This window comes from Stegodyphus dumicola, chromosome 4 (genome assembly GCF_044657685.1).
Source record: "Stegodyphus dumicola isolate Sdum_Otavi_A_Nest chromosome 4, ASM4465768v1".
Taxonomy (NCBI): Eukaryota; Metazoa; Arthropoda; class Arachnida; order Araneae; family Eresidae; genus Stegodyphus; species Stegodyphus dumicola.
The window spans coordinates 6,920,319-6,946,310 of NC_140771.1; the positions used below are offsets into that span (position 1 = coordinate 6,920,319).

At 30.5% G+C, this 25,992-nt stretch overlaps 1 protein-coding gene across 1 annotated transcript in view; it reads right to left on the reverse strand.

Annotated features, from left to right (window-relative positions):
• Positions 1 to 1,676: 1,676 nt before the first annotated feature.
• The window catches only part of LOC118189791 (ankyrin repeat and SOCS box protein 16-like), a 41,727-nt gene continuing 17,411 nt past the window's right edge, over positions 1,677 to 25,992 (reverse strand). Inside the window, exon 2 of the mRNA XM_085814505.1 lies at positions 1,677 to 17,165. Coding sequence (XP_085670631.1) covers positions 15,638 to 17,101 — 1,464 coding nt within the window. The 5' untranslated portion in view covers positions 17,102 to 17,165 and the 3' untranslated portion in view covers positions 1,677 to 15,637. The remainder of the gene's footprint in view (positions 17,166 to 25,992) is intronic.

Sequence of the window (25,992 nt, forward strand, 5' to 3'; positions counted from 1 at the left end):
GATAATTAGTATCTAATTATATTATTGTACATATTATCATCTGTAAGACATTTTAATCATTTACGAAATATTAATAAATTATTCCAAAAGTGAACCTTTGCACATCAATAAATACATTGTAAAATTTTCTCTGGGTTCGCAGTACTTTCAGAAACTTAAGACAAATAATATAAATCTGATTATAATAATATAAATTTAATTAAATGAAAAAAAACTGAATGTATGAAATGTAAATGAGATACTTGTCTTGATTTATTCAGTTACTACGATAATGTATAGTACATAACTGTTATCTGAATATGTAGTATTAATAAAAATAGATATACAGTACTTTTATCACATAATCTATAGTTCTTAATCTTATTAAATCAACTGCCGGGACTAGTAATGTATTTTGATGGCTTCTCGCAGCAACTTGAGTTAAAAAATTTTATTTTGTACACAAAATACATATTTCTTATATAAATACAAACATAACTCAATATATACACAAAATACATAACTCTTATCATAAATAAATACTTACACATGCATAAATGCATACACAAAATACATACACTCTTATCATAATAAAAATATATATACAGTAGCTTTATCACATAAGACTATAGTTTTTAATCTTATTAAATCAACTGCCCAGACTAATGATTTATTTTGATGGCTTCTCACAGCAATTTGAAGTGAAAAAGTTTATTTTAATATTTACCATAACTGTGGTTGTTTCCTTAAATAAAAGATGATTAAAAATTCTTATTCGAGTAAGAAAATACAGTACCTTATTAATACAGGTTGAAGCAAGACTGGCACTTTGCATCCAAGTAGGCATATTAAGTATTGTGGGGTCTTGCCGATTGCTGAGCTCCACCGTGAATGGAATCCGAGGGTCTTCCGCTCTTCATCCCCTATCAGAGAACAAAGTTCTTGAGAGGATTTATCCTTGCTGTGTGTGTTGAGCACCCTTACCACACACGCACTATATGCTTACAATCATCCATGCCTTCTTCAGAATTACTTATTGCAACATCTTGTTGACACAGTACAGGTTGAAGCAAAGCTGGCACCTGTGCATACAGTTAGGCAGTTGCTAAATGCTTAGTTTCTGTCCCGGATACAGTTCGGAGGGACAGCATCCTAGGTACCAGTCCGAGGGTCTCCAACACCAACCTCTCGATAAGACTTCAGTACTTTGTAATTACAAACATTCATGCCTTTCCTAAGATTTGAAACCGGACCCTTTGTTACAGCAGTCAGCATCACTAACCATTTTCCAATCTTAGTGGCATTTTATTGACACAGGGAGATCTGCTACCTAAATGATGGATTATTTTATTGTTGAATTGGTCGACATGGAAAAGATGGCTAAGCATCATTTAGATGGCCACTGAGATCTCCCAGCCTTATGCCTGATGATTTTTTCCTTTGGGATTCTGTAAAAGATAATGTTTATATGCCTTATTGTTAGTTACAACTGCTGTAGTTACAGTTTCAGCTAGGAACTATTACAATACATCTGAGCTGAGTTGGAGTACTCTTCGGATATGTATCATGTAATAAGAGGAATACATGTAGAACATTCAGAATATTATCACTGAGATTTGAAAGATGTTGTACTTCACTGAAAACATTTTATGACATATACCATTTAGGAACCAAATAAATAATTTAAAATAAGGCTGTTTTGCTTAAAATAATTTCTATTTTATTTTTTACAGGTATAATTTATTAACAATCTCATAAAAAATGTTCTTGAATTCAGTGTCAGATACAAGTACAGAAGATATTAACATAGTCTTAGGATTATCTTGAGACCATTTCAATAACATTTTAAATGTAAATATACATTATCGAAATGTTCAACCTGATCGCCTTTCTTTGGACTATAAGTATGCATTGTGCTCTTCATAACAGAAAGCATTTATACAAAATCATCAATATTATTGCTTTCTATTTCTCTTTAATTAATTTTCAATCAATTGTAACCCATTAATATGAATATTTGACTTTGCCTTAACAAATTCCATAACACATGCAAATTAGATTTGCACCAATATATATACCCACCTAAAGTTCAGTTTTACCGATTGTAATAAAAAAGATGTGCACAACTAGATGTTATAGCAGTCCTGTATACAGAATTTTAATGTCCTACAGTCAATAATTTTTTAGTTATGCCAGATATGTATGTGCATACAGATGTCATGAAAAATTCCCTTTTTTTGGGGGGGGGGAAGAATCCTTTACTCTGTCCATATGTAAAAAAATTATCAAAAGTGATATTTCAATTGAAATATAATACCTGACATTTTTTTTTGTGTGATTACAATACTTTCTTTACATCATACAAAGAAGTAAAATAATACATAAGAAAACTGATGCAACATACATTGCCTCAATCTACATCTGTTAACTTATTCAAATCTCTATCTAACATATTTCAACAAAGGAAATAAATAATAGCATTTAGCTTTCTAAAGCAGCGTATGAAGTAAAGTAATATCTGACATCATTTGCTAATTGAAGAAATCATGTAACTGCAACAGGTCTCTGCCCATACTAGAACTGAAGGTAAGATTGAAGATTCAACGAAAATTCAATGACAGAAAAACCACAGGCTTGTGAATTTAATGCCAGAGGTCATTCAATAATTACAAGACTAAGAATCAGACATAATTTCAGGAATGAAAAATCAATCCAGAAGGCACTCAAAGAAAATTCAAAGACAAAAAAACCGCTGGCTTGTGAATTTAATGCCAGTGGTCATTCAGTAATTATAAGACTAAGAATCAGACATAATTTCAGGAATGAAAAATCAATCCAATTCTCTTGCACCATTGCTGCAAGGAATGAAATTTGAGAATTTAAATGATATTGTAGATTAGTTCGCAACAATAATTAATCATTTATTTCTTTGAATTAATTTCATTTAAATTTATTAAGTTAAAATTTCATTCTTTGCAGCAATGGCACAAGAGAATTATTTAAAATTAAATTTAACTTTACTTTATTCTTTTGAAGCAATATTGTACAGAAAAATATAAAACAGTTAATGAAGAAAAAGGCTGGGAATCCTTAATTTAAACTATAAATTTTTAAAAAAGTACTCTGCTTTACAGGGCTCATTCTTGGTACTTTCAGATGTTATGCAATATATATAAAGAATGAAATGTTATGGAAATATGTGCGGCTACTTATATTAATTTGTCTGTAGGAAACAAATCAGAGTAAACGACAAAATTATCTACAATCAAAAGCTTAACTGTACAGAAAAATACAGTTTTTCATGAACTGAAACTAAACAGAGTATTTAAAAAATTCAAATAATGTAAAGTTCAACCGAGGAAAGTTAATATTGAAATTTGAGTTCTACATTTCCAGTATTTATAGAAATCAGGGGTTCTGTTATTTGGACCACATTCAGAAATGTACGTATACAAAATGTATATAATATATTTTGATTTATACATACAAATCATGCAAATTTACTTCCTGAATGTATTTCATATTTCCTGTTTGGTTTACTGTTACATACATACTGACATAAAATTTTGATTGAAAATAAGGTTTCTCAAGTTTACTACTAAACACGAGTAATTTTTTTCTTTCAGGCAAATGATTCCCTTTTTTTTTTTAAAAAAAATCACTTTATCCTCGTATGAGTTTACCACATAATGAGGAAAAACGCATACATTAATAATAAACATCTTCAAAAATTTGTTAATTTTCTATACTATTTTTCTTTCCGAAACGAAATTTTATGTCCTATGACATAAACAGCCTGAAATTTTCAATTTTTTGGATTAAAGGCTCTAAAAATGAGAATAAATAACATTAATTTAAAAAAGCTATATAAACTATTTTCTTTGAAATAATGCACCAAATATGACACATTTAAAGTAACCCCATATTTCATAAAGCACGGAATAAGTCTGTATTTAACGTCATGTCAATGCTACTGAAAGCTAGTGGTCATCGATTGTGTGTGTGCTGGTAGCTCAGGTTGGTGAAACATACTAAATGTATGTGGATGGCATGAGTGTCCATCTGAGCAAGAATACATAAGTTCTCATATATGCGTGTGTAATGTCTGTTAACAGAAGTAAAATAAAAAATTATATAGTCCACTCTGAATTTCATGAATATTTGTGTGAGTAAATTCTATTCTTGAACACACATCACAAATGACTATAACTTCTTCGGCATTTCTCTATCTCAATACTGAAAACTGAGATTTGTCAACACTGATGTAAAAGGCTTTAACTGTGTGAAGTGACATTTGAAGTGTTCATTTTCTCATAAATGATGAGAAATATTCAACTGCTTAGATTTATGCATTTATTCCATGCACTCTGTCAGAATTAAATAGTCCAGCAAACCAATATTTAAAATAATTTATTTAAGTTTAAATAAAAAGGCTTCATCTACTCCCTTTCTTTTAATGTAGATATTATAACCTCACACATTTTTAGGCTTTCCTAAGATAAAATTAATAGAATTTTTCTTTTCTTTTTTTAAAATTCTTAACATATAATTAATTGATTAAAATAAATTAATCTGAATATGCCAGTTACGTATATTTACAAATACAATAAAATTTCAAACTCCATGTTCAAGAAAATTCAACATGGCAAATTTTTCTCATATGTATATGAAAATAAATATTTTAACAATAATAAATTAGAACATATTTGACTGAAGAAATAAATTAAATTCATTATTGAAATTACTTAGCATTTTCTGTACCCATATCAGTGTTTTCTTTTTATAATATGAAAATCATGAATCTCAGCAAACTTTTTTGCTTCAGATAAATCCTGATTTTTAAATGAACCTTCCATTACTTCTTAATATTAATTTTGAATTTAGGTGGCTAGTTAATTTAAGAAATATGCAGCATATGTCAAGAATTTATTTGTCCACAATTTTTTAGACATTGCATTTAAACATATTTCATAGTTGATTAGTTTATACTGCTTGCAAATGGGAAATACACATATGATGAAATGCAATAGATTCTTAAATATAGAAGGAAAAAAAAAAAAAAATTAAAACTAGAAAAATATGGATGACCCTTAAAAAAAATTTAATTCCAACACTTTGTGTTATTAATCTCATTACACATGCACACAGCATAACGGCTGAATTAGCATAGGAACTTAAAAAAATTACTAAATTCCCTATTGCTGGGAGATTTTATAAACAACATATTTAGTTATTTTAAAGGCATAAAAATTACTTTGAAAATAACTTCAATGGCAGACTTGCATTTTTTAAAATAAAATTCCTTAAATGTGTTTTATAAATTTTCTTAACTCCCACAAAAATATTCTCTAATATAATTTTTGCTTGTTTTCTTTGTATGTTATTACAATTAAGATATATAATAGTTTCATAATTATTAAATCTTGAATAAATAATTTTTAATGCATGACTTTATTTCAAACAATCCAGATTTAATGTAAAAATTTGAAAGGAAAAAAATGTAAACAAAACTCAGACAGGCACGACTCTTTGGTCCCGAGTTTGATTCAGTGATTTAAAAAGTATCCAGAATAGAATTTGTCACTAGCTGCAGAGGTTTCAAAGAACTTACACAGAGTATGGTATGCATCATGTAATGGACATACACAAAATGCATCATGCATTATGGCTAATCCATAAATATTCTATAATAAACTACACTGTAATTGGATTTTTAGGTTATTATTAGTAATCTGAAATCAAAGTCATCTTCAAATTCCTAGCCAGTGTATATAAAAAACATTATGAAATAAAGGGAAAAGAAAGTAATGTCACATCTGCACATATCAACATTTGATTGTCGATCAGTTGATTGCATATGGCAGAGCCATGCAAGATATTTTTGCAAATAAAAGTCGTTATTTCAGCAGTCAATTTCAATTTTATAATGTCCCTGTTCGAAATGTCAAGCTAAAAAACAGATTAGCTGCATATTTCACGAAGCATGTTAATCAAGGTTCAGAAAAGTATTAATGCAACAAAAGTTATAAAAACATTTAATGTTTATCCAAAGACATATGTCTGTTAATACCAAAAATAATTTTCCAGGTTCAGGCAGGGTAATTTTGATCTTTGTCTTGCCTCATTTGGGACAACCAGTTCTCCTCAGAATGGCATTTTATGAGTAAAATCCATAAATAGTTGCCAAAACTAGATAAGCTTAACATACCCTGGTTATCTGTAGGAACATTTGAAGCAGACTTTTTAAAGTTAACAGAGAAGGTATTTGGCTTCCACACATTCTGTCAGAAGAAAACAAATTGTAATTATTCAATTACCTTACTTGTAATTTGTTGTTACAATGATGTAATGCAGAAGCATTTAATGATAGTGCAGTGAGTGAAGATGTGAAATCAATTCCAAACCTAAGAAATAATGGCTCTCTCCCAATCAAACTCTATTAAGCTAGCTCAAAGACAGGCTTATACCCAAGAAAAGTACTGTTGTCTGTCTAGTGGAATACTTGGGACATAATCCATTTTGATATTCCAAAACCAAGTCGGATCACAAGCATTGATCTCTTTAGATCAAGTAAAACATACTGAAAAGTACCCAGCCTTGTTAACATTCAACAAAACAAAAAGAATGTGCATCATAATCAATGACTGGGAATGAGGAGTGTTATCTTACCCACTTTAGTAATCTGACATTGTACTCTCCGCTTACTACTGTCTGTAAGTCACTGTAAAAAAGTTTTGAAGTGTGGAAATAGTCAAAAATAGAATTTGATCAAATACCATCTTTATTCTGTAGATCCAATGCTGAAAGTTTCCTAGCCAAGTGGTCAAAAATATCATTGATAATGAAGTTGATTACAATACTGACTGATAATAGGTCAGGTTAATTAAATATTGAGAAAGCATATGGGAGCTATTTGCTAGGGGGCAGGGATGCTTGTAGAGGATCTTCAAGGGAAACTGGCTAGTACTGACATTACACATGGAGGGGGGAAAAAAAATGCAGAATGTAGTGAACTTGGGATGGAATAAAAGTTAAACTTCCAGTATTTAGTGGTCTTAGCTGCTTGGCAACGGGCGAGGCATTAACTTGAAGCAAAAATATACTACAAAATTATTTATTTTAATTTGATGGAAAAAATGACTTTTCCAATCTCCCTTATATATAGCTTAACAAACCATTATTAAAATTGCCAATTCACTAATTACCCTACAGTGAAAATAGTCCAAAGCATGTATTACTTTGCTCAACTAAATAAAATGAAATGACTAAAATGCATAAAATGATAAAAAATATCAGTTACATTAACAAAAACTTCCAAACAACTTTTTGTACATAGCCAGATTTTCCTCTTCATTTCATACGATGGTACGCAAACAAAGAATAAATCTGTTATCACTTGTGAATATTTTCTGAAAGCCTTTACCACCTACACCTATGCCAAAAACAAATTTAGTAGTATTTTGGGATACTTTTAAATGACAAAGAGGTATTAATTTTTCAGTTAGACTGCATTTGGGTATGGCATCACCTTGTCCATTCTCTTACGATTCTAATTAATCTTTTGAAATATTTAGATGAGCAAGCATGGTGTAATTTGTATTTACATTATTTGCAAGCACAACCAAGTGCAAAAACTCGCAAATCATTCCAATATTTAACTTTTTGTTCCGAACAAAGGACCTGAACATGTTCACCCCCGAAATTGATAGTTTTAATGAAAATCTAATGCCAAACACAAGGTTGCTGTTTTGCCTAAATATTTCCTTCTTTCAAATATTCATTTTACAAGGTTATGAATTACCATTCTTACTATTCAGCTGATTTTTAAAAATCTTCATTCTGCATAAGCAAAATGGATGGCATCCCATGCAAGGTTTTTGAATATTTGATTGCAAGATACAGATAAAAGATAAATGATTTAATGGTGAACAGTATATGATGGATATTTCTTTCAAACCTTTTTTCAATTGCAAACCAAGTTTTATTTTTTTAATAAATATGTCACAAATACAATGCTCAGGACTGACTTAACCATTAAGCAATATAAGCACATGCTTAGGGCAAAAAAAAAAAAAAAAAAAAAAAAAAAAAGGGTTTCTAAGATATTCAGAGAAGGACTAACCAGCTAAACCAAAATCGACAGAGACAAGGAATGAAGAAAAAACTGGAATAAACATATGTGCGGCTATCAAAATCTTTTAAGCGTTTAGGGCATTTAAATGTCTTAATTTGCACATAACAAAGTGGCATTATAAATTCTCATTCAATCAGGCATTCTCCTCTGAAGTTTACTAATTATTATAAATCCTGCTATTTTGCATTTATTTACATATTTTCAGTTTTTAATGGAAATTTTGTTTTAAATAACAATTTCTGATCATGAATTTTCTCAAGGAATTTCATCTATAAAATTTTGAGAACATATAGTTCGAGTACACTCTTCTGCATTTATCTATTATTTCAAGTGCAGGCTTTAACCTTCTTACAAATGTGTTTTAAATACAAATACATATCAATCAGGTAGTTTTTTTCAAGTACATTTACTCTATTTTTAGTTTTTCTCATTTTATTTAAATACTTTTGTTTTGTAACTTCTTTGAGATTTAGAATTTCTTGAAACTTTTAACTAGATTTGGTAATCACAGTTCAGAATGCTTTTTCACATTGCATTTCAGTAATTTTATTATACCTTTTACATTTAATAACCATCCATGTCAGCTAATATAAATTTTTCATGCAGTTTTCAATTATCTTAACATCACTATTGTTATAGTTAGTTTTAAAATGTATTCTATCACTTTTCCTTCTACTTTTTGAAAATATTATACTTCTTCACACTTGTTATTTCAGAACAGTAACTGAAAAATAAACTAATTGGTGAGTTGATTATTTTAAACACATCAAAGAAATCTATAATGTCTAGTTTTATTTATGCAGGTTCTGGATTATGGTTGCAGATTATTTAACATAACAGCTGAGCTGTAAAAAAAAACTGATCCAAATAGTACTTTATTCACCTGATGAAAATGCTCCTATGATAGTTTTAACTTCAGTGGCAAGAGTCAAATTTAATATTTGTCATATTTATCACCTTATTTCATTCCCTTAAACACACATATTCCTACAACACCACTAGCTCTAAAGAAATTAGAGTTACCTTTAGTTACCTGAAGTCCAATACCTTTTCTAAATGGTGCATTATAAAAAAGGAAGAAATACAAAATCTAACAGTCTGCGAACTTACTGACTGCTTTTCAAAATTAAATCATTTATCCCATTATATCCAAATATTTAATACATTAAAAACTTTTCTGTGACACAGCAGCAAAATTAAATACAGTAGAATCCTAACAGTATGACACACAAGTGGACTGAATGAAGATGGGTTATGGAAATACTAAACAAGAACGGCATCCCACTCCATACCTGATAAAACGGCAGCTAAATATAATAATCAAAAAGCCACTCCCACATGGCACTTATTTCTTTGTTGTATTTCCTTGGTATAAATGTTACAAATTCAGTTTGGTTCCTTTGCCTGGGTGAATTCTTCTTTATTGCAACAACTTCCATCTTGTTTCTTCAAAAGATACTTTTCATAAAGAAAGGCTGTGTTTAAATGCATAACGTCATAAAAGCAAAATGTGACTAGAAGCCAAAATGGCTGTGTAACATTCACTCGGACTCGGAAGAAAAATCTAACTGAACACAAATGGTGATCACACATTCTTTTCATTAGTAACATGATTCCTTTACTTAAGAAATAGTTGCCAACCTTGAAATCTAAAAAACTTGGACTTTTTGGGAGGTTTACACACTGTGCGGCAGTGTCATTTCAAAAGAACTCCAAACTTAAATTCATTTTATTATACATGATTCAAGTTATTGAACTGTTGATATGATTATAGTGTAAAATATATAATATTTAATTGGCTATTTAAAATTTTATGTACTTTAATTAATTTAATTTTATAATTTTCTTATATCAAGAAGATCCTGAAAAGGAAAGGAGAGCTTTTATGTACAGCACTAGTGTAGAATTGGGTGTCCCTTCGATTGGCGACATATTTGTTTAATTTTGGTGATGACACCCCCCTTTCTGGTTACCATGATAGTAATTTGGTTCTAGCTTCCTGATTTCTTTATTTTAAGTGAAAATAGATCAATGTGCACACGGACAAAGTCAAGGCAGTGCACAATGCTGAGTTTGTGCAATTCTCTGAATTTTTTTTAAAGTGAAAATAGATCTATGTATTTGTGCAATTCTTTGACTTCTTAGTCTTAGGACACCGAGTTTGTGCAATTCTTTGACTTCTTAGTTTGGTTTTGTATAGCAATCATCTTGAAATTGTGCCTTCCTGGTGCCAATCTTGACATAAAAAAAAAAAAAAAAAAAAAAAAAAAAACACCCCCTCCCAAAAAAAACAAGGGGCACCCAATTGTTAACTTTTACCTGGTACTAAAGTACTTTAAAATATGATGAAAATAATAATTACTCATACTATTGTGTCGATAAACTTTATAGTGTACCATAATTTGATGCACAACAAAATTAAATACAAATATTAACTGATTGAGTAATATTGGTTGATTCTTTATAAAAGCTCTACAAATGTATGCAGCAAGTTAAGACAACTGATATCAAATAAAATTTAATAAAAACAATTATGCTGAAAATCACTAAACAGAGTAATGGAATTTGTACAACTTAAGTTTCAAAATTCAATAAATTTCATTTAGGAAAAGCTAAAAGTAAAAAACAGTGAGAATTCGCAGCTAAGAGTCAATATTATTGAGTTTTACTAATCAAACCTTGCTTCAATTTAACAATCATATCACAAGGGCTGATTGGATGAACTACTATGCTTTCTGATTAGCCACTCTGTAACTCTGAAAAATTAACAACTTGTTGGCAACAAATTTTTTGCCAAGCTAATAGATGAAAAGTAAGCCATTCTGAAATAGGCAACACACTAAGGATTCCATAAAAGAATGATAAATTCAGAAAATTAAAGCAAGAACCATCTTTAATAAAACAGATTTTTAAGAAAATCCTTATGCAATTTTTTTTCATGCAGTTATTCTCATGCACATAGTAATCCGTTTTTACCTTGAAAAAAATCAGAAAATTACACTAATTTAACATTGCATATGCTCTTGTTCTATGTTGTATTACTGTTCAATTTGTTTTCAATAAAATCAGAAAATGGCACAAATTTTGATCTATAAAGTTTTATTATTTAAGAAATATCACTTTACTTTGGAAAATTTTATATTCTCTGCTGTTGGGGAAATGTTACATTTTTGAAGAAGTGCAATGCTTTCTTTTTTATCAACCAGTAACTTCCCAGTGCCTCTAAGATTTTTTTAAGAGAAAAAAAATATACTCAAAGCATAAACAAATACAAAGCATGAAAATGGCCATTGAATTTGAACATGGAAATATGCTCTCATCTGCTGCACATGCATGCACACCTGGTTAGCCACATATATACAATTTGCCTATTTAAGCAACACAATGTGTTGCCTCGTGAATAAGTTTTGGAGGGGTGCACATAATCAGAAAGAACCATAACTACATAAGAAAGATACGTCCCAATTACTTATCTTGTTTTAATGTTATGATGGGCACAACAAAACAGGAAATTGTCAAGTACATAAAAAGGAAAAAAATAGGCTGTGTTCTTCCTTCATAATGGATTTTTGGAAGATTTGCCACAATATTAGAGAATGTACTGTTTTTCCTGACTGCTGCATTTTGTCTGGCATAAAGCATAAGCATACAGAGAGGAAATAAACCAAAATGCACCAACATGACACTGAAAATGTGTGATATAACTTCAAGTACCTAATTACCATACATAACTTTTTACTTCCCAACAGTTCAGTTTATAAAACACCTGCTTGTACAAAAGGAAGTCTGGGGATCTAAAATTTTTACAAAATGCTTATGGAATTCAACAAACTTGGGGATGGGTGGGTGGTAGCTAAAGTGGTTTAATTTTCAGAATCACATAATTTAACCCTTGTCCAGGCATTTTAAAGCTTCGAAATCTTGCTTTGGAAGATTTATAACATAGAGAGAGAGTGTCTACCTAACTTGAACTTTTAGAAGCACTTCTTCTTAAGGCAGAAGGTATGTTTACTACTGTTTTACAGTTCTACACTGCTTTTCTTTGAATCAAGAGAATGATTTTGGAAGACAGGCTCATCTTGTGACTGCAACTTGCACTTTTCCATAAATCTGGATCTGAATATAAAGAAACATTTTCTTTACTAGATACCATCTTTCATCACAATGGAATGCATGTACATTAGAATAAAACATAAATGGTGGAACTAATAATGTTAAAGAAAAAACAAAGAACAGTGATAGTAATAATTTCTAGTGTGAATCTAACTCTCATGATCCAGTAGAGCCACTGATCTTTTTGACATAGACCTTCAACTGAACATGTGCACCTTGGTTATTTATTCCATATTTTGTAGAAATTTAATGACATTTTGATTAACGAAATTGATAATTTAAAAGAAATATGGTGCCACTTGGTAACATGTATTATATACATGCTTCAAATTAAAAGACTTAAAAATATTTCATTAGAAACTCATTTACCTCCCACACAACACAGTATTGCCATTTGAAAAGTGCAATATATTTAATTTTGAATTTAATCAGTCTGTCACTGATCAACAAACTAACGAATTTAATAGCAATAAATGCAATTCTTTATCTATATTATTATTAACATCTAGTTGGACAAATGAAATTATCCTAGATAAATTCATTAAAATCATTGTCTTTTCAATAATAATTTTAGGCTGCTGGCTATGAAAGCACTTGGTAGATAAACAATTTATACTAAGCAGTACAGCTATTATTAAACTGAAGTTTTTATTCAACTGAATATAAAATTCTATTAAGATTGAATATATACATTCATTTTCCATGTCCTCTAAGGCACTAACAAGCTAGATTATTTGTATGCTAGACTAGGAATATTATAATTCTAAATATATATATATCCTAAATCATAATATGGTACTTTTTGGTTAAGTTTGATCACATTTACCTGATGATGCACATCCTCTTAAGCATTTGCATTTATTTCTATGGTGTTACTTGCTTTTATTTGTAATCACTAAGCACTTTTATATACTACTTTACCTGCAGTTTCTCCATTACGCATTTGATAATGCAATCAGAAGTGAACATATATATATATATATGTTGTTTTTGAAACCAGATAGGTCTTACATCTAATTACCAGTTAGCTTTACATATTCTTTTTCAATTATATATACATAAATGTTACATGCAGATTCAGAAAGTGTAAATATTTTTCAGGAATTTTATCTTTCTTAAGGCCAAAAACTTGCCAGAATGGATATGCATACTCTGAACCAGCAGTATCAAACAGTAGAATGAAGAAGTTCAACCTAAGAAAATACATGACAGTCCAACAAAGAAACTGGCGACAGAAATCCAGTCTTTGTGTTAAATATTGGTTAGAACCCAACAAAATATCATTTAAACCTATACTTAACCTTCTATTAATTATTCTGGTATAGATTTCGGTAAATAATTTTTTCTGCAGCGGTAAAAGTGACATTTATACTGATGGTTCAAAATATGTGAAGGATGTTCACTTTGCATACGAGTTATATTCTATGGCTTGGAAATTAATAGTAAGCATTATATGTTACAAAATAAACTCTGCATAACACGTTCACCTAAATGCAACAGACTGCCCTCCTGATTGGATCTCAGATTGTTTTAATGTTAAACATAGAATAAGTTTACATATGGATGCAGTGTCAACACTCTCCCAACCAAAAAATAAAATTGTTTTATGAAGTTCAACAAAATATAAAGAAACTACGCAAAAGACAATTAAAATTCACTGGATTAAAGCTCATATTAGATTTATAACAAAGAAAGAACTGATATATTTTGGGATAAATGTTCAGTTATATTCCATGCTTAAAAACTAAACCTCTAACATAAATGAGAAAAGGGATTATTGAAAAATGGACTCAATGAAGGAGGCCATCTGAGAAAAATTGAGTTATTTAAAATTTATACTAGTTTGTAAAGTATATAAAAATATATAGTGATAGTAATTTAAACTAATTACTTCCTGGTTTATTTTAATAGGTTTCACCTCCAGGGTTCTCATCTAATATGTAAATACATAATACTGTCGGAGACACAAATATTTCACTAAGATATATACCTTTTAATATGGAACACGAGGGATTTATGTCTCGATTTGAATGAAAACAGTCTCAAAATTTTACAAAAAAAGCTACTGCTTTTTCAAGAGACATGAAAAGAATTATAGAGACATAGTAAGGATTAAGATGTGAATGGAAAACAAATTTTCCATTCACATCTCTATTATTCCTATCACATCGATCTATTATTTATTATATTATTTACTAATTACACTATTATACCAATTGTTTTCATTTCACATTATTTATTGATTTATGTGCATGCTTTCAGATCTAATGGGTAAACACATCTATTTTAGTACTATTTTTGCTTACTTTATTTTTAACCTTTTTTGTTGAATTCTGCACCCTAGTTTTTCAGAGTTTTTAAAATTATTAGGTTGTTTAAATGAGACAATTTATAGCTTTTCAAAATTTCTGTAATATGTATAAGGATCATGGTCAGCCTTCATTCATAACTGAACAGGCTGGCCCCAATATGACTTATTATGGCTAAGCACTGATTTGGTTATGTGGCCTTAAATCAAATCTCATCCTTACATCAAATCAAATTTTAACTTATATTTGCAACTGTGTTAAGATTTGTTTACAGTTGTTTTGAAATGATACTGATATTGATAGGGACATAAAGAATTTGATATGCCTACAGGAAGAAACAAATGACTGACCTCATTATCGGTGTGAAATAATTTGTACTAATAGCAAAATACTCTTAGAAAATAAAGTTGCAGAAATAAAGCTTACTTATTAAGTGAATAAAACCATGTTAAAAATGGTTACTAGAACAATGATTTGATTATATTTCCCATGGAAAATGAATTCTTTAAGATTGTAAAAAACAGAAATGTAAACATCTTATTGCTAGTGATTACAAATTGCACTGCAGGCAGCTTGAAAATAATAATTACAGATTGCTTAAGGGTAAAAAGAATGTAAAGTTGAATGTTGATAAGGATGCAAATTTCATCAGAAATATCATCGAAGAAAATGTGATCGAAGGTTATTTAACAAAAAACTAGCACAGCATAGTCTTCGTTGCAAAAGTACAGTCAACTAGTTGGCATTAAATTTGTTACAATGTTTATGTCATCAGAAAAATATATTTCATTAAACAGCTAATGAAATATGCAATGAAACTTAATATAATTTTTAGAAAGAAATACACACTTAAAATATTGAAAAAAGATTAATTCCAACAATATAAATAAATAATTTGAATTTCCTTGAGACAATTTAAAAATCATCTCACAATTTGAGAAATATATTAATCGCACTCATTGGTTTTTTACCTGAATAGTATTTAATAGTTTATGACATATAATTCATGTATTCAATACAAAGAGTTTTTTTAATACCAGTCCTGAAGAAAAGGAGCACTGAAAAATTTATTAGTCCATTTAGCACAAATCTATTAAATTAATCATTCCTCATACTCTAACAGTAAATATGACTGCAAGGCAACAGGTATAGGCAATCGTTTTATGTGCTTCAATGACCGTGGACCTAAAGTACGTCTTATTGTATATCGGCAATAATGCTGTAAAGTTCTAGGATTGGAAGCGATAGATTCATACCACATTTGTTTACGGCGTATGCAGTTTGCTTCCCATTGTGCATGTACTTCTGCATCAACTCTAGATGGAGGAGGAGGATAAGCAAATCTACCATCTTCATTCCCAGCATGAAAACCTTCCATTACCTCAGCAATGGCACCAACAGCACGGGCGTATGCCACTTCTAAAGCATTGTCTTGTTCACGATGAGGACGCAGATATGCCAGCCTTGGTCCAGATGCAGGAGGAGGATAAGGAACTACCCTTAAATTCCTCAATTGTGGAGGATGCAGCATGCTTTTAACTATATATTTCAAAATTGTGAAATCTTCATCAGTATGTATCAGCTCACATTCGAGTAAGCTGAAGCCACGAGTATTTTTTATATTTACATCTGCTCCATAGGATATTAAAAACTTCGCCATTTCAGGGCGAAAACGCACAGTGTTCCTCCCAATAAAGCACACATAATGAAGAGGCGTCAGGTCACTGCCATCACCTTGATTAATATCAGTATTATAACCATCTAATACAAGCATTTTTAAGATTTCCATATTGGAAGAGGAAATTTCATTGGTAGAGTTAACTGCGAGATGCAACGGTGACAATCCTGCATAATTGACGTGATTCACATCAGATCCTAAGTTCAGTAATTCTCGGACGCAATTAACCATCCCACGACTCACAGCAAAATGCAAAGGGGTATCAAATGTTTCAAGACTTGGTAACGATAAAATATCACGTCCAACAGCATTTTTCAAATGAGCTAACACACACTCTTCATAGCCAGCTTTCGCAGCAATATAAAGACTTGTACGACCTCGTTCATCAACTGCATTGTAATCAGCTCCATATTGAATTAGTTCTTTCACACAGTCAACATGATTATTAGAAGCAGCAAGATGAAGAGGCGTAGTACCTCCCAAATGGGGAACTGCAGTATAGCAACCAGACTTTGAAAATTTGGTAGGTAGACAGCAATCTGCATTGGCATCCAGTAAAGCTTTTAAACACAGATGATGACCCTTTTCGGCTGCCATGTGCATAGCTGAAACATCAAAACGGTCCTTAGCATTAACATCAGCACCATATTCTATTAAAATCTGAACACAGTTTAAATAACCATTGGCAGCTGCAATCTGAAGAGGAGTCATATAATTTTTTGAAGCATAGAATAAGGCTTTGTTATATTCATCGGCATCGACCGAAACGCCAGACTGAAGCAAATTACGAACTGTCTCGTAATCTCCAACAGCAGCAGCTTCAAACAGGAGTTTCTCAAGCTGAATTTCTCCGCCCTTCTCAATATTTGAAGAATAATCTCGAGCCATGATTCTCACTTCCCCCTTCAGTGCTGCATCTAATAAAAAGCTTGCCAGCTAAGTATCATTATACCTGGAAAAAAAAATTGCATTAAATAATAAAGATACATACATATATTTTAAAGTTCTATTTGAAATACAGCAATCAGAATGCATAAAAAGCATAATTAAAAAAAATGTGATATAAATCAGTTTTTCACAAATGCTTACAGCTTAATCCTCTAAGCAGCCAGGCCATATATTATACGCTAAAAATTATTCATCATGATTCTTTATAGAAAGACGCCTTCATAATGATGTAACATCTTTAAAATCAACTGCCATTTGAAAAAACAGCAGTCTTCATAATGGTGCAGCAACATAAGGCAATTTGCAGAAACTGAAGATCAGCTTTTCACTTGAAACTGATTATCGCCACCCTTACGACAATCCAGAGTTTGTCATGCAGGTGCACACTCTTCTGCAAGTCTCAATTCCATTACAATTACTGATTCATTAAAATTAAGCAGAAGATGAAATAAAATTTTGGCACCTTTATGAAAAACACAGAACTATCATCAAGCTGATCGCACTTTTGTAAAAAATGGTAGATTGGCATATGGTGTCGTAATTTTCATCAACCAGGAAAAAATTTCCCAGTTGTGCTTTTTTGGAAGAGGATTCGAGTATTTCGATAAGTTAAACTATTTTTCACACAAATGACAAACTGCTATGCATATAAGGTGTAAAAAGGATGTATGCATTATATATATATACTTTTTTTAGATATTTTTCTTTCTTTTTTTCCTCTTTTTTATCAGGAATGAATATAGACTATAAGTTAGTAAAAATATCTCATACAAAATTTTCAGTATTCTATGAAATATTTAGTTTTCACATTCTCTATTTGATAGTTTAAATATTCTATCTGATTTTCTTTTGGATATCAATGTCCACTTAAAAAGGGGGGGATAGTTCTATATATATTCAGCTAATTGATGAATTAAACTTGTATTTTTCATGCCTCAAAACTGCAACTTATGACGTACATTAGACATATATAGCATTATTCAGTAAGTATTTTGACATGAAACTGGAATTCATCTGAAAAGACATGCACATTTTTTTCCCATATTTTGATTCTATGACTCAAATTAGGCTTAAAAACAGAATTTTATTAAATGTGGCGAGTACTGATTAATTCAGGAATATATTTTGGCACATTTTCTTCCCCTTCTACCAAAGGTGAACTTCTCAGTTTATGTTAAACTTTTTGCTTTCCCTTTCATTCTGAATGAGGGGGCAAAAATGACTCCTTTCTTCTTCTTGGAAATATTTATTTTATATTTTTTTTAATCGTAAATGTTACTTTTACATTTTTTTCTTTTTAAAGAGTTTTTCGAATTATTTGAATTGCCTGATTGAATTAGAGTTCTTCAAATGGTTATTTTAAAAATGTTTATTCATTCATTCACTCACACCGTATACTTTAAAGCTCAGAGAGCATTAGGCTAAAAGGGCTATTAATTTCATTTTGGCATTTTTCATTGATTCACTATAAATGTCAGTTCCCTTTTCAAATTATTGCCACCAAATATTATCACCCTGTGCTATATGTAAAGAAATTAAATAATGAAGAATCTGCATAAATGTAGGTATGTTTCTCATATTTGTGATAAAACAATAGTACCTACAGCTATTCAATTCTGAGTAACTTAATCCTCCACCGAATATGGGCATCCGGAAGCCCTAATTTGGAATTTGTTTTATTATCGATTTCATATTTTGAAACACATTAATGAATTTTTGATTAACAAACTCAACGATCTCAAAGCGAGAAATAGCAACACTGTATGGAGGGAAAAAAAAATTCTTATCTCCAGCTCACGAGACTGTGTATTGGAAAATCTAAAGATAGGCTCCATTTAAAGTTATTTTGCGATATTGCCATTGAATTGAATTTTATGGTTTAAGTGCGAAGAACATGATATTTAATACATAAAGGTAACATACAAAATGTTAAAAAAAAAAAAAAAAAAAAAAAAAAAAAAAAAAAAAAAAACTTTGTGCATAATGCTAAATCTGATTTTTTGAAATTTTTTTTTTTTAATATTATGTTCTTCGCCCTTAAATCGCATAAAATTCAATTTAACAACAAAATCACAAAATAATTTTTGTGCATATCTTAGACAAAGCATATCTTTAGAATTTACGATACACAGTCTCGTGCATTGGACATTATTATTATTTATATATATATTTAAAAGACTTGATTTTATTTATTCGAATAGCATTTCATTCAAAAGAATAGTTTGTGATGATGTTTCAACACAATGCTTTTGAAAACTGCATTCTGCATTAAAAGGGAAAATGACATAAAGCATGATTAATAGCCTTTCAATCGGCTGATCGGAAAAGATATATAATAATTCAATTTAAAAAGATATGCATACAAACAGTTTTTTTCACTAGTTTTATACAATTTTCTCATTATACATTTAATTTGTTAAAATACTATTCATATTTTCACGTAAGTTCATATTTTTCATTTTCTTAAATAGCAAAAATAAAAGAGCACAACATAAAAAGGCTACCATATTTGACGGCATATAAGACACACTTTTTTTCCTAAATTTGGTTTCAAAAAAGTCACCTGCGTCTTATACGTGAAGGACACAAGTTAACTTTCAATACTGAATGCTATTTTTAGTCCGGATAAAGGTCTAGACACACATAACTTTTTCTACATCTGCCATAATTATTACTTGCTACTCTGTATAAACGTGTCGGTATTGGTGTTTAAAACTATTTGTTTAAAAAAATACCCTGGAAAATATGACTACAGGAAACAAGAGATTAAGCTATACAATTCAGTATAAACTAGGAGTGTTAAACTATGCTAAAGTGCATGGAAACGGAGCAGCGGCAAGGCATTTCGGTCCACCACCTACCGAAAAAATGATACGTACTTGGCGACTGCAGGAAGATCAACTGAAGACTGCTAAACAACAAAAACATAACCTTCGATGCCCATTTCCATCTTGGCCTGAACTTGAAAATGCCGTAAAAATGTGGGTGATAGATAAGAGGAAATCTGGAATATGTGTTTCAACCAAAATGATAATCAATGAGGCCAAAGGATTTGCAGAAAAACATGGGAATCAGAACTTTTCAGGGTCTGAGGGCTGGTGCCACAGATTCATGAAAAGGCAAGGCTTATCAATACGCACAAAAACAACTATTGCACAGAAAATGCCAGCAGATTATGAAGAAAAAATACTAGCATTTCATAGGTTTGCTATAAATGCACACAAGAAAACTTCTTTTGAGCTTGGTCAAATAGGAAATATGGATGAAATTCCACTCACATTTGATGTACCATCCAACAAGACTGAGTATTAAAGGATCTAAATCAATAACCATGAAAACCACAGGTCATGAAAAAACCCAATATACAAATACAGTATTGTGCAATAGATGGAAAGATGCAGTATTGTGCAATAGAATGGTTACCAACTGAATAATCATATACTTAATTCTCAGTTATTTAAGTCAGCTACTCAGACAAATGTTTAAAACTGCAGCATTGTTTTGACCTCTTGACTTGTAAAATAAACTTAATATCATTTAATCTAAACACCTGTTTAATCTTATCACAGTGAATAACACACAGACATAATCATTTGGTCTTTAGTTTAAACAAAGAATGTATAGTGAGAAGAAGTCAAGCTTCGACTGCACAGCAATGCCACGGAGAAAAACTGAGTCTAAAATGTGTCTTTTTTGACAACTTTACAGGCGCAAATTCAGGTTCCCTGAAATTCATTCACGCATGCGCGCTAGAGCCAGAGAGGTTGTCAACAACATCGTAGAAGTCGTCATAGCACGCCATATTGAACGCTAAGCACGAGGATTTCAGCAATTTTGAACATTTGGAAATGGGAAAAAAATAATGAATTACGCTCTAGTGATCCTGCATGTGAAAGGTACGTAAAAATATTTAATTCTTATACCTTTTCATAGTAGAATTATTTTTTAATTACAAGAGTTATGTTCAAATCCATTCCATAACATGGGATGGTAATCAAATATCATATGTAATGAACGATTAAGTTAAAAGTTTCATTGGATATTGAAAAATTATAATTCCTACTGTTAAAGAAATCAGTAGTATTTCGAAAAATCTCCATCAAAGCTTCTTACGCAATATTAGTATATTTGTATATAATTGCGAGGATAAAATCAAGGGATGATTTACTATGATTGCTAATGAAAATTATTTCAGTTCTTCATATCCGATCTTTCCTGCAGTTATATGTAATGTATATTGCAACTTCTTCTATTTTCATTTAACCAGGTATCAATTTTTTAGTTCATAATATTTTCTAATTCTATACATTGAGCATTATTTATAATCAAAGAATCTTTATAATAAACTATTCACAGATATCATTTTTTGCTACTAAGAACTGCAATATTATCCCAATTTTTAATTATTTTTTAAATTAATTTTTTAATAATTTTTCCAGTTTTAAAAATAAAATTATTAAAGTAAATTAGCTGCATAATTCTGGTGTCATGATATTCATTGGCTCTTTTTTATTTTATTTCAACCTTGCAACTTAAATGTATTCCGTAAATTAATTATTAAATATCCATATTTTATTTTTATATTCAATTTTTATATATTCTGTACTGATGTGATTTAAATCTTTATAATAATAATTCATTTAGGTTAAATGATCCTTCACCAAAGGCTTATGTGCATTGTGTGGTGTGTAATGCCAATTCTTGGTATTTTCCTGAAAGAAGATTCTTTCGATTTCCTAAAAATCCAGAGAGGTAAAAATTTTATTTTTATTTTAAGTGTTTAAAATGCATGAAAATAAGTACAGTGTGACAGATGATGAAATTTTTTTAACTTTCTGTTATTTAAAAAAATTATTCCTTTTCAAATGAAAATGTTATATTCATTAACATACTTTGTGTGATATTCAATGTTGCCTTATCTGTTTAGCCTAATTATATATACAATAGTAATAAAATATTTATGTAAATATTACAAAATCGTAGAAGCATTAGTTGAATATATGCATCAGCTAAAATGAATTTTTTCATAAGCAGAATGCTTAAAAATTTAACACTAGTTTGAGTAAAATGCATAAATATTAAATTTTTTGTACATAAATTAGTACTTAAATGTTTTCTACATGTTAAATTTCTGAAAAAACTAAAATATGTATTTGTTTTGCACAGTAATAAGTTACATTTTAAATGAATGTTTAAAACTAGTGTTCCCTGTGTAAAGTAGGTGTAAATTTCATGTTGTTTTAACTTTTATAGATCAGCACAATGGCTTGAAGCATGTAGAATTTACTTGATTGGACGTGACAAGGAAATATTAAAGAAGCCACCTTCTCTTTTATATCGAAGTCGTCTTTGTTCCACACATTTTGAAGACAATGCATGTTCCACAACTAAGAAGCATTTTTTGCATTCGAGTGCTAAACCAACAAAATTTGGTGAAACAGGTATGCATTAATTTCAAGTTTATATATTTCAAAAATTTAACCTCTTATATATTGTACTGATCAACAACTTACTATGTTATCTCAGAAAGAGAGTAGTCTGCTGTCTTTAAAAAGAGTGATAAATCTTTTTCTGAATGATAATTTAGTTTAATTTCCCACAGAAATTTCATTTGTTTACATAAATAATATAACTTATTTATTATGAAAGGACTCTTCTGCTGTTTCTTACATAGTAAATTTTGGTATGAGAGAATGTAAAGTAACCCTTTTTTAAAATCCATTAAATTTTCCTTAGTAAATCCTTTATGGAAAAAAAAAAGTAGGGTGTACTTTTTTTTTCCATAAAGGATATAGCAGAATGTTCTTAGAATATGATATAGCAGAATATATTTACGCAAGTATAGTTTTAGGCTTTGAATCAGATTTACGAACTCAGGATAAATGAAATTAACGATAATTAAAAATAAAATTAAAACTTCAGCTAATCTTTGGAATATGGCAACAGGTAGTTTGGCGACATTTTGGTAAGGCGATAAAAGTTTACTAGCTAGGACTTTAGCAGTGTACATGGATAAAGTCAAGAGTGTGCGCAATGCCATTTTTGTGCAATTCTGAGATGTTTTTTAAGTCAAAATAGATCGACATATACATGGATGATACCGTGTATGTGCAATTCTTAACGCTGCAAGCAGTGGGCGATTCTGCACTTTCTCCCAATTTCGCACCTAATCTTCGTCATGATCAAGCACTTTTGTTCCATAAAAGTTCTAGCATAAGCGTAATTCGGCTAGCAAATTGTTGGAAAAAAATTTTGAGTAAAAAAAAAAAAAAAAAAAAAAAAACATGCCTTTACTTTGTCAAAACAAAATGGCGTAAAAAAAAAAAAAACTAGCAGGTTGCTGTAGCAGGGTTGGTCGCCAAAAAATCGCCAAGTTACCATAATCCGAAGATTAACCAAAATTTCTTTTCTTAAAACTAAATGTCAAACCGTGTTAAAGGTTAGTTAAATATTTATTTGTTTAGAGATGAAATATTCATAAAATAATTAATTGATAATGATTATATTATGAATTATTATGCATTAGTCTTGTTGTGTGTATATATATATATATATATATATATAAATTTTCTTTTTCCTTTCTAGCTGATGAGCTGTCCAGAAACGACAGAGTTGTAAACGTTCATCAGCTGTCTATGAAGTTGTGCTCGAAATTGCAGCAGCATGCAATCAATATTCAAGTCCTTTGGCACAAACAGATTCTGGCTCTCTAGAACTTGGTTCACAGCAGCACTCCATAGAACTAAATAATATCACAGAGACGCCAAAAAGATTAAAATGCAACAAATATTTAACACCAAAATCTTTAAAAATAAGGCAGTTAAGTCATAAGCTGGCATATTTAAAACGAAAACATTCAGCAAAAAGGAAAGCAAACAAAGCTGGAGTCAAAAAGGCACTTCAGCTGATTAGCTCATTAGTTAGTTCTGTAGTTTTCACTTTTATAAAATCACAAATAAAAGCATCAAATGTGTCAAAATACGGACGAAGATGGTCACTGATGGATAAAAATTTGTGCCTTCAGATCTATCTTAGTAGTCCAAAATCATATAATACACTGAAGGCTTTTTTGCATTTGCCCAGCAAGCCTACATTATTGAAAGCTGTATCTGGTATAAAAATGGAACCTGGATTTTCAGTTGCTGTGCTCAATGCCATAAAATTAGTTGCTAGCAAACTGAAAATCCATGACAGGTATTGCATCTTATCCTTCGATGAAATCACTTTAAAGCAAAGCTTATCTTATGATAAGAAAAGTGATTACATTGTTGGATTTGAAAACTATGGTTCCTACACTGAACTAAAAACATTTCCCGAATATGCAACTCATGGTCTTGTTTTTATGGTCCGTGGGCTGTGTAAAAAGTGGAAACAGGTCATTGGCTATTTTTTTTCTTCTTACACTACTCCAGGTTTTGTTTGTGATGGTGGTGCAAACAATGTAGTTTGTTACAAAAAATTTATGAAAGTCACAGAAGAAAGACCATATATTATATGTCAAGACAAAAGGTATTCACACTTTTTGATGTGCCTCACCTTTTGAAGTGTTTGCGAAATAATTTTAGAAAGTATGATGTTAAATTTCAGGGTGGCAAAATTGCTAGTTGGAACCACATCGTATCTTTGTGGGAATTTGGTCGTAAAATGCCTCACAGATGTGTTCCGAAATTAACAGACCGCCATGTAAATGTGGATTGCCTTAGTGCTATGAGTGTAAAATTAGCAGCTCAGGTCTTCAGTCATTCTGTGGCTTCAGGCCTGTGTTACCTTAGTGCACTAAATGGCTTACCCGCATCGGCTAGTCTTACAGCATATTTCTGTTCAAACGTAAATATTTTATTTGACAGTTTGAACACTTAAGCACTCTAATCCTTTTCTTGCAGGAGTTACCAAGTCATCGATTCACTTAAAAACCTGGAAGGAAAAGATGGATTTCATCAAAGGTATTGAATTTCAAACAGAAAAAAAAATATCTTTCCCAAGTATATTTGGTTGGAAATTAACACTATCAGCAGTTCAGCAGTTAATTCCAGTTCTGTTGGAAGATGTATCATTTGTATTAATGTGTCGTTTCACCCAAGACGTCTTGGAAAATTTTTTCTCTGTTGTTAGACGCAGAGGTGGAAATAATGACCATCCAACTGCATATGATTTTCAACAGAGGATGAGAATACTAAAGGCACAGAATATTATAAGCACAAGTAAGCTATCAAACTGTGAACCTGATAACGATACAGTTTTGATACCTACAGAGTTGCTGACAGTTATCGATAACACTGAGCCTGGAAATGGCAGTGATGTAAATGATATGGAAATTGACTTTGATGATCCCTTATTGGTAGCAAATGAAAATTCTGATACTAGTGCTTGTATTGCAAGCATATCATATGATGTATTTTCACAAAATTCAGCAGCTTGTGTTGCTGGATATATTGCTGGAAGGGCATTGAAGCAATTTCCTTGCACTTTATGTAAGAATATTCTTCTTGTTGATAAATCTTTGGGTGAACACACTTACTTTTTGTATTTTAAAGAATTTGATGTAGTGAAAAATGGATTGTGTTACCCCTCACAACAGTTTACATTTACTGTTTGTGAGATGGGTGAAAAATTTGTAACTTTGTTTGGTAAAATATGTAGCCAAAAAGATGCGAAATCCAAAATTATATCCCAACTGAAACTAATTGATCATGAATGGCTTACATGCCATTATCATGCAGTAAAAATATGGAAATATATTGTCAGTTCATATGCTCAGCTTATGATATATTATAAGCTGAAAAGTATAAATAACTGCTTGAAAAACAGACGTAGAGGAAAGAAAAAAAAAT